The 18,506-nt window shown below is 47.1% G+C and overlaps 1 protein-coding gene across 7 annotated transcripts in view; it reads left to right on the top strand.

Annotated features, from left to right (window-relative positions):
* Positions 1–7,368: 7,368 nt before the first annotated feature.
* The window catches only part of Egf (epidermal growth factor), an 82,931-nt gene continuing 71,793 nt past the window's right edge, over positions 7,369–18,506 (top strand). For 5 of the 7 annotated variants that reach the window (XM_010641512.2, XM_010641514.3, XM_010641517.3 and 2 more), the window contains exon 1: positions 7,369–7,877. In XM_010641512.2, the coding sequence (XP_010639814.1) occupies positions 7,745–7,877 (133 nt within the window). In that variant the 5' untranslated portion in view covers positions 7,369–7,744. The remainder of the gene's footprint in view (positions 7,878–18,506) is intronic. The other 2 variants (XM_010641515.3, XM_010641516.3) reach the window with 2 other exon arrangements.

Genomic DNA, 18,506 nt, shown 5'->3' with positions numbered 1-18,506 from the left:
TTTTTTTTTTTTTTTTTTTTTGGTACCAGGGATCGAACTCAGGACCTTGTGCTTGCAAGGCAGGTGGAGGTACCACTAAGCTAAATCCCCAGCCCGAGCAGATGCCTGTTAATCATAGATTATAATGTAATGTATGTTTTAATTATAGAATGTACAATAAATGTATGTAATATAAACATGTACTAATAAAAATGAAAACAAAAACAGCTTAACTCAAAAGGAAAAGTTCATAATCTGACTACCTAGTCAAATAACTATTCCCATTTTCCCATTTCTTGTCTCTATATAAAATAATACTGTGGTGGGGATTTAGCCCAGTGGTGCCACTGCCTGCCTCAAAAGTGCAAGGTCCTTCCTGAGTTCAATCCCCAGTACCAAATAAACAAAACACAACAACAATAACAAAAAACCCCCAAAAACTATAATCATAGAGAAGTTAAGATTTTGTGTTTTCTGTTAATGTTGTGGCAAACATTTCCCCTTTAATGACTATCATGTGCGTAGTATTACAATACATACTCCTTTTTTTAATGGAGAGTTTATTCCTTCAGGGAGAAACTGTCAGGAGTGAGACTTAATAGTCAACACCTATAAATATTTTTATGGCTTTAAAGTATTGCCAAATTGCTCGCTGAAAGGGTTTTACTAAATGCAAGTTTGCTTTTAAAGGTCAGACTTATTTTGATACAAGATCAACTGCGTAGTATTACAATACATACTCCTTTTTTTAATGGAGAGTTTATTCCTTCAGGGAGAAACTGTCAGGAGTGAGACTTAATAGTCAACACCTATAAATATTTTTATGGCTTTAAAGTATTGCCAAATTGCTCGCTGAAAGGGTTTTACTAAATGCAAGTTTGCTTTTAAAGGTCAGACTTATTTTGATACAAGATCAACATCTGTGTTATATTAAACTAACTATTTTCCAACCAGCGAGAAACAAAATCTATTGCTTCCTCACATGTTATCTAGGTATGGTGCCAAAGTCTGGCACGCAGTAAACAAGCTGGGTGGTGACGGTCTTTGGTCCTGCTCATTCTGGCCGTAATGGTAAAGCAGGTCGCCTCTGCTGAGGTCACATTTTGGATGGGCTATGGCCCAAGCTTCAGGTCTGGTGATTCCGGTTCCTTGTGTCACAGAATGCAAGGGAAGGAGGCTGAAGCTGTAAGTTCAATTCTGCATTCAAACATTGTGCTTCATTTCATTTCATAACCTCTGGCATTTGAAGGCTCAAGAATGGCTGGGCGTGGGGGCGCACCCCTGCAATCCCAGCACTTGGGAGGCTGTGGCAGGAGAATTGCCCTGAGTTCGAGGCCAGCCTGGGCCGCATACTGAGCTCAGGGATAGCCTGGACTACAGAGTAAGACCATGTCTCAAAAAAATAAAAAAAATTAAAAAGAAAGAATTAATATTATTCACTTGGGAAGCTGAGGCAGGAGGATCAGGAATTGGAGGCCAGCTTGGGCTGCACAGCGAGATCCTGTCACAAACAAGAAACAAATTACAGCTAGTTATTACTCCCAGAAACAATGTAATTTTCCTGCTAATAAAGCAACACAAGAAGTTGCATCTGCAAAATGACAGAATTGCATTATTTTGCTCTTCTTGGTTTGGCAGAACCATGAACATTCACGGAAAGGCTAAGAATAACTTAAGGACACTCAGGAACGTTACAGTCTCAGGTGACCAGGACAGAACATGATGACACAGATTCAGATCAGGTGAGCTACCTCAGTTTGCAGATCTGGAATTTAAAATATTGCCCCAAGATAGCTGCTAGAATCAGCAAAGGTGGCTAAAACCCTTTGGCCCTTCTTTCTCTGATATAGTTAAAAGTCTCCAAGTAAAATTTGGAAAACACTATCTCCATGTAAAATTTGTTCCAATATTAAGAAACTCATCTGCATTCACTCTTGGAGTTGTTTTCTGAATTTCTATTGGATTTTCCCATTCTGAGTATGGATTCAAACTTCCCTGGAGACCAGGCTGCTGTTTACTGAATTAATGGCTGCCTCCTTTTCTTCCTGGCCATAGGCTCATCTTTATGGCTAATTTGCATCTCAGGTCATGGCATCCAGCCGCAGCCAGGCAGATTTTACAGGTAGAATTTTCAGTGTAGGGAAGATATCAAAGAAGTTGGCAGAGTAGCAGAACGGATGGGAAGACACACATTTCCTGTTGGCACCATGGTTTCAGGGACAGGCATGGGTGCATGCGTGTGCTTGTCCGAGCATCGTCAGGAAAGCAAATGAAACCTTTCAGGGTGCGGTTAGCATAGGCTGTAGTTCAGCGAGCGAACCTCTTAGAGATAGATGAGCACCCAAGCTGCAGCCCAAACCCACGCATTTATCATGAAGCGCCAACACTGCAATTAAACCTGAACACTGAGGCTTTAGCGGTTTAGAAAAAACAACTCACGCATTAACGTCTTCTGTCTTAAAAAGAAAAATAACAGGCTCACCATAAGTTCGCCATCGCCATATAGAGTCTTCAGAGAGATGTGGGCTTTGGTTACCACATCCACCTTCATAAGTGGTAGACACTGGAGCAAGATATTAACTTTTTAACCTTTCGTGCAATGGAGTGTGTGTGTGTGTGTGTGTGTGTGTGTGTGTATAGAGCGAGAGACCACACATAATGCAATCATGTCTCAGAAAAGAGGATACATAAAAGATCATGTAACGTGAAAAGCTGGCCAGCACCTTGGGTATCAGGAGAAGGTGCATTAAATGTGCAGTGTGATATTTATGTCACAGGCACAGAGAGTGCGGAAGGGAAAGACAGACACCGAAAGCGGGTGAGCTTGTGGAGCAGCCGGAGCTCACATGCACTGCTGGGGAGCGAACAAAACGGAATAGCCTCTTTGAAAGAATGTTTGGCAGTCTCCTACGAACCAGGTTAAATATATACCTACCCTACGGATCAGGATTAGGCATTAATTGAAAAGAAGTGAAAATGTTCTCTGAGCCAAGGCTGGAAATAGCGTAAAGGCCCATCAACAACATGATGGATAAACCAGGATCTGTTCACATAAACAGTAAGTCCCGGCAGTAGGAACACGAAGACCACTGCGCACGCGAGCCAGGCGGCTCTCGACAGCATAATGTTCATCGGAGGGAGCCAGGCGCGGAGCAGAGCACACAATATGACTGCCAGCATACGCGGCGCGGGGATCCGAAACGAGTGGGTGGGGGGAGCTGAAACATGGTTGCCCACGGGTGTGATTGGCCAATGGAAGGACTAGGAAATTTGGGCGCTAGGAGGAACAATCCGTATTTGGATTGGCTAAGTGTGTACATTTATCAAATTCCGTCAGGTTGTCCTGCTAAGCTCTGTTCACTTTCTGTAAAGTTTACTTTGATAAAAATTTTTTAAACGTACCTCTATTGGAGGTCTGTCTGGGTAATTACAATAAACTTTGCTTCTCTGTTTATTTATTTTTAAACTTACAGATATATCGCTTATGCATATATTTTCTCTCCACCACCGAGTCTTTCTAATTTTTTACCTCTTTTTCAATTGTGGCAAGCCATTATTATTTTCACCCATTATTATTTTCTTGGAGGTAGAAGAAGAGGAAAAGATACCAATTCATAGTTTTATAAATATAACCAAATGAAGAGCTGACAGGATGGTTTGCGTTTTCCACCGTTTGCAGCAAATACAGTTCAAGTACACTTAGGTTAGAGCATCTTTCCTCTTTTCAGGACTTCCGGTGATTGAGTTCCATACTGCGCTTCCCATAGATTCAGTAGGATTGAAGGTCAAGGGAGCGCTTGTACTGTGCGTGACAGAGGAGCCAGAGATCTTTCCCCGAATCTTGACATTTTTCAAAGCTAAAATAGGTTGGGGGAGGACGAAGGAAGCCGGGTGAGATTGCGTAAATTAGCATGGCGCGACTTCAAATGAGCAGCTTGCTCTGTTAGATTTAAATTTTGGTGTTCCTTCATAGAACTGTCAGTCCCATATTGTGGGTTGTTATGCCCTTCCTTTTAGGTACCCTGCTACTGGAGGCTTGTTTGGAACATAGTCTGGGGACGTTTTCTAGGTGTTTGAGGGGAGACTTAGCTGGGAAATGAATGTGACAGGATTCCTCTTGTCTACCAAGAGCTTTCAAAAATCTGATGCATCAGGCAGGAACACAGTGTTATTTAATATGTGGAATTTTAACTGGATAGTTACCCCTCTCCTTTTGGTTTTTACTTATTTTAACCAATGGGCTACTTTCTAAGAACGGGGTTCGGGGTGCAGAAGACTGAGTAGGGAAGGCAGAGAGCTCCCATTGCTGCCTTCACTGCCCCTCCATCCCCCATCTTGTCCACATCTCGCTGAGGTGACTCCCTTCATATCATCAGTGCACTGATGCCGATGTGCTGCTGTCCGCTGAAGGCCCCGGGTCACACGAGGGTCGCATTCGGTCCTGGGCACCCTGGGGTTCTGTTCACGGTGTAGCCCGGTGTATGTTAGCGTAGAGCTTGTTCATCCGCTTGTCTAGAGAAGGACATCTCGGTTCCTTGCAGCTTTTGGCGGTTATGGATGAAGCTTCTGTGAAGGATTCTCGGGCAGGTTTATGAAGAGCTTTCTGCGCATTCACACAAATGCTGAGGCAGTCGCTCCTCTCCTTTTCAGCATGACGCTACACCTGCTGTTCTTATCTCATAAACTACGATTTGCCCTACATGGCTAACTCTCATGGCCGCAGCCTTCCAACTCACTTTCCTTTACCTCCACGTACCTTTCTGACACAAACAAGTCACACAGAATATCAGATAGGTGCCAACTAATTTTCTGAAACACCGAAGAAACCTCTCCATCTCTGCCCTGGCAGGCGTGTGGTCATCAGTGGAGGCGGCCACGCACAGCCCGCATGCCCGTTCTCAGGTGAAGCGCTGACACTCGCTTCTACCAAAGCATGACTGCCTTGTCACCTGCACGAGCCTTTCACTGGGGCAGTGGCGCTGCCCGAGGGAGTCCAGCGATGACCACAGGCACAGCTCCGGGCCCCTCAGTGTGTGTGATCTTGGACAGTCACCCAGCTTTGTGGCTGTCAGCACTCTCATTTGGGAAGTGGGCGGTGTAACAGTGCTCATTCCCCTGGCCCGGTGGTGCTGGGGAGTAGAGGTCATGTGAGCTAGTGTCTGCTGCGATGTGCCTGGCTCCTGGGGTGCAGTCTGTCCGCAGCGCTGATTCCTAGCCGGAGTGACTGAGGATGGTGACGTGTCAGCGGGAGAAGGCAGAACTTTTCACCTGAAGACTTAGCGCACACCTCCCGACAGCCTCTCTTCTCGCTGGCCACCGCTGCCGCTGACACTCAGACGCCTCCAGAGCTGCTCCTGACGCTGGTGTCTGCTTCTCCCACACACGGGCCGGCGGCCCCATCCACCTCAGTGCCTGCAGCTGTGAGGGTGCAGGAAACAGTTCCTGCCCTGTTCTCATGGCCGCTCACCGTGGTCCTCGGCAGCAGACACAGCCAGGCTTCCGTGGCCCTGTGGCCCCATGAGGGCGGGGGAGGTGTGTCCAGGCCGGGGCGAAGCAGTGGACTTCCCCACACCACGAGTGACTCTGCAGCCCTTCGGGCTCTGCTTCTCCCCATCGGGCTCAGAGCTGCTGGCAGGGCAGCCGCAGTGGGAGAAATCGTGACTCAGCTGCTGTGTTTGAGAAATAATCGGGGGCCAGTTAGACGGGCGCAGAGGCCCTGGAGTTGTCTGCTCTGTTCTCCTCTCACGAGCGCCCGCTAGTGCGGCTGTGACTTTCGTGGCTGTTGATTGACCTACCCTTGGACTAGTGCTCGGAATTCTACCTCGATGAAAGTCTTATTCCAGGATGGAGTGAAGTGGCAGGAATTTCCACGGCAAGTCCACGCTGGGGCGAACGAAGGCTCCGCTGGCTGCTCAGAGCCTAAGGACGATCCTGGAGGGCGGGGTGGGCTGGTACAAGATGAGAGCAGTGCAGGAGCTGGGCAGTGGGCGATCCAGCCTCAAGCCTGTCCCTGACACCGAAGAGGTCATGGCACAGGGCACCAGGAGGTCCCCAACCCACCTCCCCTTAGGATGCACAGGCTCCTGACTCCCATGGGGGAAAGAACCTCAGGACACATCAGCTAGAGGCATAAAGGGATTTTTATGGCAGAATTTAAAGGACACAAAGAAATAGTGAGGAGTCAGGCGTGGTGGCACACACCTGTAATCCCAGCACTCGGGAGACTGAGGCAGGAAGATCACTGTGAGTTCAGGAACAACCTGGGCTACATAGTGAGACCCTGTCTCAAAAAAAAAAAAAAAAAAAAAAAAAAAAAAAGAATTAGAGTGCGGGCCCTCGGGAGAGAGAGGGGTGCTGGGTGGGCACTGGGGCTTCTGGGTCTCCCATACGTGAGTTCCTACCTCCTGTCAGGTCGCAGACAGTTTACCTGCGTCTGAAGCTGAGGCCTGCTGCCCCCTCCTGTGATGCCCCCTGGAGGCCCAGGTCTGAGGGAGGAAGTATAATTTCAGCTGAGAAGCAGCAGGCCAGAGCCAAGTCTACAGGCTCAGTGTACCTTCAGGACTCTTGGGGACTGTTTGAGTTTCCTGGAAGACAAAAAGCCTTGAATAACTTTTGTGTCCAAAACTTCAGCTTTTAATAAAAAAGTAGTTTTAAAATTCTGATTTTCCTGTGTCCTCTCTACCTGTCTCTATTTCTTCTATCCTAACTCCAAGAAACAGCATGGATGACAGGGAAAGGAGCTGCAGCCAGCTGCCCCCCCGTGACCCCAGCTTTGGCACAGGCTGCTTATTTTTTCCAGCGAGGCCGTGGCTCTCTGATAACAATGCACCTCTGTCCCTGCGCTGCTGGCTCCACTCGTGCTGAAAGAGGAGGTGTCTGTGCTCACTGTCTCTCTTCATTTGGCTCCAGGGATTTCCCTCTGATTTGGAAACAATAACCTTCCAAATTCCGCCATAAAATCCACAGGAGGGAGGAGAAAACGAAGCTCCCAGAAAGTGTGTGTGTGTGTGTGTGTGTGTGTGTGTGTGTGTGTGGGTGGCAGACTGTGTGCTCTGCTCATGCACACGACATGATCCAGTCTTACAAACCCTAATTATCAGCAGTGCTGCCCACCATCCCTTTACACTGGTGAAATTGTGCCTGTGTCCCTCACTATGTTAAGTCACAGCCCGTGACCAGCAGGCGCCTGCATTAGCTGCTTTTTCCCAGGTCCACCCGAAACACTTAGGGTGCACAGCAGTTATCTCCTCCGGCAGCTGGCTTGCTTTCCTGTCCCGTGGAACTGGCCACTCTGGCATTTGCAAATAGAAGCTCGCTCAAGTGTCGCTAAAGGGAGGAGGAGGAGGAGCCAGCGGGCTTTAAAAGGGAAAGGGGAGTCATCCTGCTTCCCAAAAGGAGGAGCTGAGTCTGGGGAATAATCTCCAGCCTCATCCCAGGTGGGGGTTCTCACTCTCCACCAACTCTCTCCTTTCCCTGTTCGCCCAGATCTCGCCTCTCACAGCGAGGCAGCTGTGGGCCCCTCGAGGCAGTAGTGTCTGTTAAACTCTGTGAAGGCTGTCACATGGACGTCAGGTATTTCTTGCTGGCTTCCAACAAGACATAGATAAAGAAATCTTTTCTGGAGCATTTTCAAGCTGCATTCGGAGACTCTGCTAAGGCAAAGCAGTCCCTGGAGGGCAAGGGTGGGAGATGTGCGGGGGCCTGGTCGCCCGGCCTGCCCTATGCTCGCACCAAAGCGACTTCTTGTGATTTGAGGGTATAAGCCATGGAGACTATGCTGCTGCATGGCCTGCTGCTGCCCGTGGTTTTTAAGTTCGGTTTTGTTAGGGTCGCAGCACAGCAGCACCGGAGCTGTCCCGAAGGCCCCCTCCCGAGCCATGGGACTCCCGCCTGCATGGGTAAGTGACCAGGTTCAAAGGCGCCCGCACCTCCAGGCACGGGGCATTTGCTTTGCTCTCATTTTTGCTTCTCCGGTTTATCTCTGGGTGTGTATTTGCTTATTTTTTGATGATTTCCTTACTGACTGTTAGAGCTAATTTGCTGCCGAGTATAAAACTTCGTGGTTCTCAACTGCTCTGTGTGTGAGAGGAAATCTCATTTTCAGTGAGTTGAGCAGTTCTTTTCAGGGAAGCCTCTCTCTGCTCTAACAGGGGTAGCCACCCTGTCACTGATCAGCTTCACTTTGGACACGGGGAAACATGGGGCTGTGGCTGTGCTTGTTGTTTCTGAAACTGTCTCTGTTTAAGCTAGAAAGGTGAAAAAAGACTCCTAATTACTTCAGGGTAAGAATTCAGAAGTTGCTACGAATCAGTAAAAAAGCAGAAGGGAAAGGTGAGCAAAGGTGATTCTATCCTTATGAAAATTAACCAGGGTCAAGCTCAGAGCTGTTTCTGAAACTCTGAAGCTCTTGCGTTCTTAGTAACAGCTGTGTTGCAACTGAGAGCTGGTAAGAAATGATAATGGGTAAATGAACCACGGCCCCTCGCCTGCAAAAAGGGTCTTTAACTGAGGGAAAATGGGAATTTCCCTGAACGCAGGTCATCATCCTGCCTGACTCTTGCCTGAAAAGCATTCTGTCTCTTGCAGTGGATTCGAGTCTCCCTCCCTTGTAGGAGGCCAGGCAGCCACTTCCATCCGTCCCAGGGCACAAACACAGCCGGCTTCCCTGCCCTGCTCTTTACACATGGTGTCTGGCTTCCAGAGGGAGGGGTCGAGGACAATGCAGCAGTCACTCCAGAAGACAGCACACAGGAGAGGGAATCTGAGAGGTCACGCAAGAGACAGCAGGGGCTGTTGCTCAGGGGCCAGGGCCATCGCCACACAGGCTTGTGCTAGGGACTGAAGGAGGGACCGAATGTGAATCCTCCCACGTCCGATTACACTGCCATGTACACTGAGCAACATCTTGCTGAATGAGTGGGGAGCCCTTCCCTGGTCCCAGGGGTAACACCAAAGGCGGGGGGTGCATTGACAAAAGACAGAAAATGACGCCATGAACCTTGTACCCGATGTTGGAGGCAGAGGTCACAGTTCAGTCAGGTGGACTGGGTGTCTTGGGATGGGTGAATTTCCCTGAGAAGCTGATGTGGTCGGTGGCGGTGGGAACCACGCGGGAAGCCAGGGCTGGGAAAGAAGAACCCAGGTCCCCAGAAAGGGGACAAATCGCAGAAATAGCATTTCAGGGCAGCGTGCTCTCCCGCGACGGTGGCCGCCCTCGTGCTGCAGGGTGAACTTCTTTTCCTGCTTTTACTTGGCCCAAACTTGCTCTGCAGAATGCGTTTCTTTCCCTACCTTCAATAAAACTTTGCTACCATCAGAAAAGAAAGGAAAACATTTTATGCATAGTTCTAGGGTCTCAGGAAATGACCAGAGCCTCGAGCTCCTTGCCCCACGAGTGCCTTTGCTGAAGCCCGCCCCAAACCAACCTGAAGCTCGGGGTAGAGGCAGATTCGGGGGTTTGCCATGGGGTGGGAGGGAGGCCGGCTGTGAGCAAACCCACCTGGCTTCGCTCACGCTGCCCTCTTCAGAGCTGAGTTACCATGCGGACCGCGGGGAAATAACCCCGGCTTTCGGGACTGCTGCGGAGACGGCCCTAGCGCAGAGCGCCGACCCCTATGCCGGGCGCTGTCTCTCGGCTTCATCAGCGCGGTGAGGTGACGCAGGCTCTGCAGTGTGCTGCGTCTGGGTCGCTCAGGGACCTGGCTCCTTGCTGGCTCATCTCTCTCCAGTCACGGTTCTCAGCCCCTGCATTACGCTGTGTCCCATGTTGGCTGGCAACTGCCCGGCCACACCCTGTGGCCCTGCATTTCCGAGGGTAGCATTTCCCTCTCCTCTAAATAGATTGGTGGCTTCATCTGCCTTCCCCTCCCCCACCTGCACCTGCCTGGCCCTGGCCCTGGCCCTGAAACAGAGGCCACCAGGCAGCCAGGCCCGACCGGCGGGAGGACGCCCTGTGGTCTCACGAGAGCCAGGTGAGTGAGGCCAGGTCGTTCTTCGTGTGTTCCCTCTCTAGAGGGGCTGGGCGCCCACAGGGAATCCGGTGTTCTTGGGGTTCTTCGTCCTCCTGCGCTGAAACCGAGTGTTTGCTTGGCTTCTGTTGAAGCTAAAGACAGTGAGGAGAGCATGAAGAAAATTGCTGGCAAGTGGCCTCCGAACTTGCAAGGTCTATTTGCCTTGGAGGACAAAGGCCAGTGGAAAAGGAGCTGTTCCTGTCTGGCGTCTCAAGCTGTGTCACTTTTATGAGCGCTCTTGGTAAATGAAGTCAAGGAAGAAGTGGAGCCTCGGGGCTGGCTGCAGGAGGTGCGGAGTCAGGCAGCTGAGCAGTGAAACACGGACCCCAACGCCGGTGCAAACCCAGTAATTCCTAGTAATTTCGAGTCTTGTTTTCAGCCAGAGTTATGCCAAAGTTATTTTTGTCCTTTTAAAATCTGACTGCAGAAATGGCAGAGTGGCCTTTGAGGTACTCCCGTGACTGCAGCTAACCCCCAAATACTGAGTGGTTTTGGACTTCAATTCCCCTTAATGGAAAAGAGGATAAGTGTGGGAGAATCGCAGTCTGCCTGGGTTCAAACCTCGGTCCTGCGGCTTGTGAACATTGTGCTTCATTTTCCGTACTGTGAGATAGAGCTAATGATACCCTCCTTCTGGGGCTGCAGCCGGTGTTGTGTTGAATATTCGATGCTGGCTTCCAAGGAGAAGGAACTGCAGTTTTCCAGAAATTGCTATGTTCCATGAAGCGGGCATAGTTTAGCTTCAGTTATTATTCCAAATTTGAGCAATCCGAGAGCTGCTAGCAAACAAAATGTTAGTTTTGTTATGTGTGGTTTCCAGTGCTAGAACTGGCACCTGAGACCTAGCCCACTATTGGTGTGCACTGATTGAGTGTAAAGCCCCTGCAAGTGACAGGATGGAAAGGGCCCTCCAGGAAATTGCTGCCTCTCCTGCATTCAGAAGAGCACCACCCTATCTGCAAAGCTTTGTGCACTAAGTGGATTTCATTCATGGGGTGCAACTATCAATGTATTGGCTAGCTGGTTGCTAGGATACAGAGTCCTAGTAGCATCCTGGCTGAGGCCTTGCTCTCCAGCACATGGTGCGTCAGCTCAGAAATTCTAGGTGAAATTTCCAAACCTTGAAATAGACTTTCAAAGACGCCATCCTTGTGTAAACAGGTCAAAGATGGAAACAAACTCAACATTGTCATGATCTACACGTGCTGACCCATAGCAGAGGCTGCTTCCTGTTAGGAGGTTTACGAATGGGCCTAGAGGAGAAGAGACCACTGACTGGCTGGCGTTCTCTCCCTCCTCTCTCCTCGCTCCCTCCAGGGCACACAGAATTGTTTACTGTATAATTCTCACATTAAAGGAATTAACCTCTCCTTGGTGTACAAGGAAACTGCCAAGGTAGTTTTCCTTGATGCTAATTCACTCAGTAAGGGAATGTATGCCTTTCAGATTCACGCAATATTACTTAGAACCTTAATGCTCCAAATGATCTGAAGATCAAAAGCATCATCATATTTTGGAAAACAAATTTGAAAAAATATACTGAAACTTTTACATCCCCTGGTTATCCTATTCACATTATTCCAATCGCGGCAAAGTTTTCATGTGAGAGGAGAATACAAAATATGTAAAGAAAAGTTTCCATGTAGACTCTCAAAGCATTTAGAAAGTGCCAAACTATGCCCACAGGAGGATGACAGGTGACCGCTTTCAATATTGATATCTTCCTAAACAAAGCTATAAGCAGCCTGTGCATGTCTGTCTTGGTGCATAGGAAATCCCCAGGAAATATCCAGGAAACAATGAAACACAGGTGCATCCGAAGGAGAGTGGGTTCCAGTCGGTGGTCACAGAAGTGGATTGGTTTGCAAGGGGCCGTCCTGGGCAGGTGGCTCCAGGGCCACACTTCCTTTGCACCACACAGAGGACCCCCTCTCTTCCTTAGTCATGTGTGGCACCTGGCCCACCATGGCAGGTGTCAGCCTTGGATGCTGGTGAAGTCTGATTGGATTGCTCTGAAGACTAAGTGAATTAGTCCACATAGACTGCTCAGAATCTTGCCTGTTATGTCCTGAGTTAGGACTAATTGGCTGCTAGTCAAACACTAAGCCAAGGTACATCAGATAATGCCTCTGCTTTTTGTAATTTTTCTAATACATGTCCTTCAAATTTCCTACAATGATTAGAGTAAGTTGAAGTTCTGCTTTCCTGGGATGAGCCAAGCCCTAACAATCATCTTACCAGGATGCTCCTTGTGATTTGTTATTATCCTTGATGGTAAAATATGGCACAAAATCCCCAGGTAGTTAATTTTTCCTAAATATGTTGCCATCTGTCACACATGTCTTTGCATACCAGGAAAAGTATGTAAATATTTTTCTGTATATTTTTACAGCAATAAGCACACCTAGGGATCAGAAATTAGCATTGACCGGAGTGGGGTTGGTGAGAACAGTGAAACTGGAGCCAGGAAACATGACTTCAACACTGCTAGTTTTCTTTAGTCTATTTGTCTAGAAACACTCAGAACATTTAGGTAGGTAAATATTTATGTGTGTAGCTTTGCAATTTGCTGAACGTTATTTAAAGACACCAAAAGAACAAAGTAACTGTGTTAAATACAAACAAGACTCATGTCAAATCTTGTACCTCCAATACATTTTCTGGACTGTTCATCAACTGACTGATTTTTTAGACTTCTTTCTGTGTAGAGAGTGTCTAATGTCACTCAGGACGCTGTTTGGTTTACGGGGTTGTTTTATTTCCTTTTGGAGAGCTCAGAATGACACATTATTGATTTAATATTTGAAGTTTGGAGAAGTAGAGAGAAGGCAACATTTCACATCAAGCCGAGGTTAAGATTAATACCATTGATTTAGGCATTGACCACAAGCTGAAGCCTCTTTATAAAAGTGCCACAAACATGGAAACTATCGAATGCTGGCAGAATAGAAATGGAATTGATAAGCACTGTATTAGAAAGGCCTTCAAGGTCCCGCCTTGAGCTGCACATGAGAGGCTGAGCTCCGGTAGGGAAAATCACCCAGCTCAGGACCCCAGGCTCTTTCTGCAAAATCACGAGGCCCAGGCACCTCCTCAAATGTGTTGTTCAGAGTCACCAATGTAATGACTTTATTGGTTTTCCCTACCGAAAAGTATTAATCATTTTAAGTTGGCTTAAGGAAAGCTTCTTAATATAGCTGATTCTCAAGCTTGGCTCAATGCTGCATGCTTGTAATCCCAGCACTTGGGTGGCTGAGGCAGGAGGATTTCTCAAGACCTGTCACTGTCTCAAACAACTTATATACAGAGTCTGCCAAAAAAAATGTATCCACACTTCAGGAAAAGAAAATCTTGTATCATTATTTTAATACTACATGTATTGAGACACCATGAGATTCATACATGTTACCTTTGGCCTCTGCAATTACAGAGGTGCTCAGAATGGTGGCCATGAACTTCCAGACATATTTTAGTACAGTGTGCTGTTGCTTGGATGACCTTGGTCATTGAGATCACTGCACAGGCATTTTCAGTCTCTTCTCTAAAAGCAGGCAGTGCAGCGGGTTTTCTGTGATATATGACGTCCTCTAGGGTCCCCCCTATGAGGGTAACATCGCCTGTTGAAAAAGCATCATATCATTTTTCCTTTCTTGAAGTGTGTACACATCCTTTTGGCAGACACTGTATATGTGGTTTTCTATGTTGAAAGCACTTTGAAAGTCCTGCTTTAAAAATAGGACTGAGGTTTCCTTTTCTGTAACTTACACTGATGGGTTAATTCCAGTCGAGTCTGTAGGTATTTATTTAACAGCACCAAGCGTGGTGACATTGCACATCTGTGCTCTGCCTCTGTTCAGAGAGGAGCTCCCACAGTGCAGGGGCAGAATGGGGTTGGGCTGCAGTTCATCTATTATCTGGCTTTCTTAAAAGTGATACTTACAAAATATAATAACAGAGTGCCTAAAGGCTTTCCTACAACAAATTTAAAGACTGCAGACAACACTATCACTGCACGCCCAAGAGAACATAGAGGGCCAGGTGGCTGACAGCTCCCTCTGTTCTCAGAGGGGCCCTTGGGTGGCTCCACAGGGGTGAGAGCAGCATCGATCCCTTTAGAGTTGTCAAAAGATGAGGGGAAAAAGAGAAATTAACAAGACAGTCTAGAAAATGAATTTATACTTGCTGTGATTGGTGATGAACATCACAGAGAGGGCAGGATGTGCCTTGGGATGTAGTTGGTGACACTATGAAGCCATTAGGATAAGCAAGAAATATAAAATTGGGTCCAGAATCTGAAAACACTTTTTAAAAAATCATTTTCACTTTTGTGTTCAAAGCTGTAGTATTTAAGAGCGCATTTACTAAGGTTATGGACGCAGTTGAACTACAGGACACTGAACGCTATGAGTTCCTTGTGCATTTGGTTCCGAGTCAGCAGGCCAGCCCGGATTCAGGATCGGAGACTGTGAGAAAGACAAGCTTTGGGCCCCTACTCAGTTGCATTGGTCTTGTGACCTACGGCAAGTAACTGCTTTAAACTCCAGTGTCTTCTTCTATAAAAGGGAGATGAGGAGAGTGTTTGCTTCCTAGTGTTACTTGATTAAATGAAATAGTGCATTTTACCTGTACTATTACTGTTCTGATGGAATTCAGCACCGACCTTCTTGGAACCCTAAAAATGTACTGATCGCACATTAAAGACTCTGAGAATTCCTCCTGGAAAAAAGAAGTTTAATTGTGCAGAACCTCCTTAGCTCAGTCACTCTCTGAGGGCCTGGGTGTAAACCTCTGCAGCCTGCAGGTGGATGTGGCTGAGGAGGACAGGGGTTGTTTGCTGCTCTGTGGGACCCTTTCTGTCGCTAGAGCGTCTCTGGTGGCAAAATCCCCATTCAGAGTTTTCAGGAAAGAAAATCAAGCTCTAGAGCGTTCTTTAGAGTTAAGACGTAAATGCAATTCTTCCGGTTCTTCTTTCTGGATATACTCTTCCTTTCTTATTACTGCTGGTAAATGTTTGTGATGCATAATAATTATAGTCATCTTGGGGAGTCGGTACGTGTGACATTGCATCTTGGCCATTGTTATGCCACTCCCAGACCCCTTTCCAACCCGCAAAGTCTGCCTCCCTATTTCCTACCATCTTTCTTTTGTTCCGCTTTTTAAGTTATTTACATTCTGGGTGTATCACTTCTGAGTCACCTGCCTTTTTCTCTCCTGCCTCGAAACTTAATAGTAATAAATAAGCACAGAGGAAAGCTGTGATTGCCTGCCCAAAATAAATTGGCATCCTTTTAAGAATCATATCATAAAAAGAGATGAGCTGGTCTTTCAGCATGAAATAAAACTCTCCGCCCTTCATAAAGTCTGAGGTATCATTTGGTCGGCGCCCTGGGGAGTGGCAGAGACCGCTATCTGGAGCTGACTCACCTTGGGAGCTGATCACTGTGGGAGAAGACGGCAGCCTGCCATCTCACAGCTGGTCCATCCCTTTGGAACTAATCTCTTTTCTCATGGTGTCACTGAATCTTGAAAGACCATTTGCACCTTTGTCCTGTGAGACTTTGTGCTTTTCCTACAGTTGGGCAAGAAATTCGTGGTGATGAGGGCCGTGACAGTGTGGGCCTGAGGGAAGATGAGGATTCTTGCGGACCTATTTTGTGCCATTTGTGTCACCCAGCTCCCATGAGCCTTTGCCCCAAGGCCTTGTGGGTCAGTGACTCTACTCACTCACTCACTGTGTGGGCCATTCCCACAGACTGAGGGAGCGCAGGGTTGTGGCTTGTGAAATGTTCTGTTTCTGCTGCCAGCTCCACTCACAGCCTGCCAGTTTGTCACTCAGTCTTTGCCAGGGAGGCCTCAGCTCTTGCGGTAATAATGAAAGGCGTTAATATGCTCCAAACACTGGACACCTTTGTAATCCCTGATGGTCCCTCTAATTCCTAGGTTAAGAAAGCAGAAGTACCAATTGATTTGCTGTGACCTGACTGCTGTCTTTGGGTTTGTTCTTTAGAAATGATATTGACTTTCTACGAGCTTCCTTCTTACTGAACTGCACCCAAAACAAATGCTATAGGGTTTGACACATAGGGAAGCTGTTCTCTGTTCAAACACGCATGCTGTGCTGACACTGAAGGACTGCACCACACACCGCTGTTATGGAGACCTGGATGGGGCTGAGAGAACTTTAATTATTTGGCATCTCCAGCGATGGTGCAGAGTAAGGACTATTATTTTACCAAGCCCAGTTCTCAAAGGGTTTGGTTTTAAATCCTACTATATTTCATGTCTACAGAGGGTCCTGGTTTATGCAAAACAACACTGGCAGTATAGGGGAAATGAGCAAGGTTTTATCAGTTACTTGAGTAGAATGAAGATGGCGGTGTCTCCGCACAGGGACGGTGAGACGGAGACAGGAAAGAGCTGAGAGGGCCCTGGGCGGGAGCAGCACCCGGTTCTCTTTCCAACTTTGCTGCCAAGCAGCGGTGGGGCTGTGGGAAACTCTTCCCATTTCTTCTTTTTAGCTCGATGCTCCCATTCATTCTTGGAAAGTAAAACCTGAGGATGAAATACATTATTAACTCATCATAGCTGTAGCATTTTTAGAATTGTTTGAATTTGTTCTGAATAGTTATAAACATTAATTCTATAATTTGTTTTATCGATCTAAATATTCTTCAGATTTCTCTTTGATTTACTGACTAATATTTGGTTTGTCTCGTTCGTGGCATCATATTGAGGACAAATGTCGTCATGATGTGAAAATTTGTAGTTACCATTATTACTGTTGTCTGTAAAATAATTGCCATGGGATAGACGCTTCTTTTTGAACTTGATAGATTTATTAAATTCTTTGGCTTTGTTCCTATCGGTAAAAGCCCAGACAAATAAAATACAATTATTATTTATTAATTTTTTTTATTCAAAGGTTTTGATGACCTATTATGTACAAAGAATTTTACTATGTTCTGGGGTGAGGAATATTAAAATAATCAGAATGCCTTTGCCTGTTTTTCTTTTTCCTTTTTTTTAACCTGAAAACTGCTCCTTTGTAATATTGCTAAATGAATGAAATGTTTTACTGATGCATTAGAAAGTTAACAACTACATGTTGGGCACACTTATTAAGTTTATAAAGAAGGCATGAGGCACTTATCAAAAGGGACTCCCTGGAATAAAGCCGTACGCCTGCGTCACTGTGGCCACACGAGGAGCTGTGCACTTAGGATGCTCGTTCCTAGGGTCTCCCCTCACCGAGTAAGAAAGGGGTTCTAGACACCAGCACCCAGTGTCGGGGACCAAGTCGAAGCTGCAGCACAAACCTATGTTGTGAAATCTTGGGAACAAGCAATGGCAAATTCCGTGTGCGTAAGTCCTCCACGATCACCAAAACGCCCACAGGTACGGTTCCCTTTCTCTCATCAGTAGTTGCAGAGGACAGGTTCAGAGGCTTGTCCACCAGGACAGGAAGCCAGGCCTCCTGGCCCCTGGTCCAGCAGCCTTTCCATTTCTCTCAAGATGCCTCTGGGCTTCCACGGCAGCGGCATGGAGTGTGGGCCCTGAGGGCTGTGTGGGGCACTGGTGTCAACACAAAGATAGGGGAAGGTCTGGGCGCTTTCCTACGGCCGTCTGCAGCGGCACCTGTTTGAACTGCTCCCGACTCCACAGCGCTCCTGCCTCTGCTGCCTCCGTTCTCGTGTATCCTCTAACACAGAGCTGATGCTGTCTGACTTTAGAACATGATCCCTTAGGAACATGTTAATCTACCATTTGGTTTAATCCTTAGAACAATAAACGCATTTATGAAGTCCCATTAAAGTTTCAGGTTTAGCATTCAAACAGAATAGAGTAAGCCCAGCAGGGAAGCTAGAACTTGCTGGAAATCTCCACTCCCCCAACACAGCCCAATGGTTCATCGTTTTCTAAAGGGAGAGTGGCTGGAGGATCCTCCCTTCTGCTGCAAGGAGACCAAGGAGGTGAGCCCAGTACTGGCGATAGATCACCAACTGGTGTCATCTGGGAGCGGGCACGGCAAGCTGGGTTTGGGTCAGTCAGCCGTTAGAGCTGCGTTTCCAAAGAGGGGAGCAGGGTCGCAAGTGGGTGCTGAGAACTGGAGAGTCAGGGTGGGTAGGTGTCCACAGCCTAGGCTAGGACAGGGCCAGGTAGAGCGTGAGGGTTCAGAGCAAGGCCCTGTGACACCAAGGAGCCCAGGGAAATCCAGCACCAAGATTTAGCAAATAAAAACCCTGTGTTGGTTAAATTTGAATTTTAGGTAAAGAGAAAATAATTTTTTATTGTAAGTCCCGAACAATGTACAGTTTGAATATCCTTCATCTGAAATGCTCAGGACGGAGTGATTTTTGGATCATTTTATGTTGGGATTTAGAATATTTGCATATATATATGGAAATTTTGGGGCTGGGACTCACATCTAAACACAAACTCACTTATGTTTTTTACATGTGCCTTATACAAACAGCCTGAAAACAATTATCAAACAATATTTTTACACCTTTGTTTTGA

Source organism: Fukomys damarensis, unplaced genomic scaffold (genome assembly GCF_012274545.1).
Source record: "Fukomys damarensis isolate Sample0158 unplaced genomic scaffold, DMR_v1.0_HiC HiC_scaffold_25, whole genome shotgun sequence".
Lineage (NCBI taxonomy): Eukaryota > Metazoa > Chordata > Mammalia > Rodentia > Bathyergidae > Fukomys > Fukomys damarensis.
The sequence above is the reverse complement of the archived record's forward strand: the minus strand, read 5'-3'. Positions and strand labels throughout refer to the sequence as shown.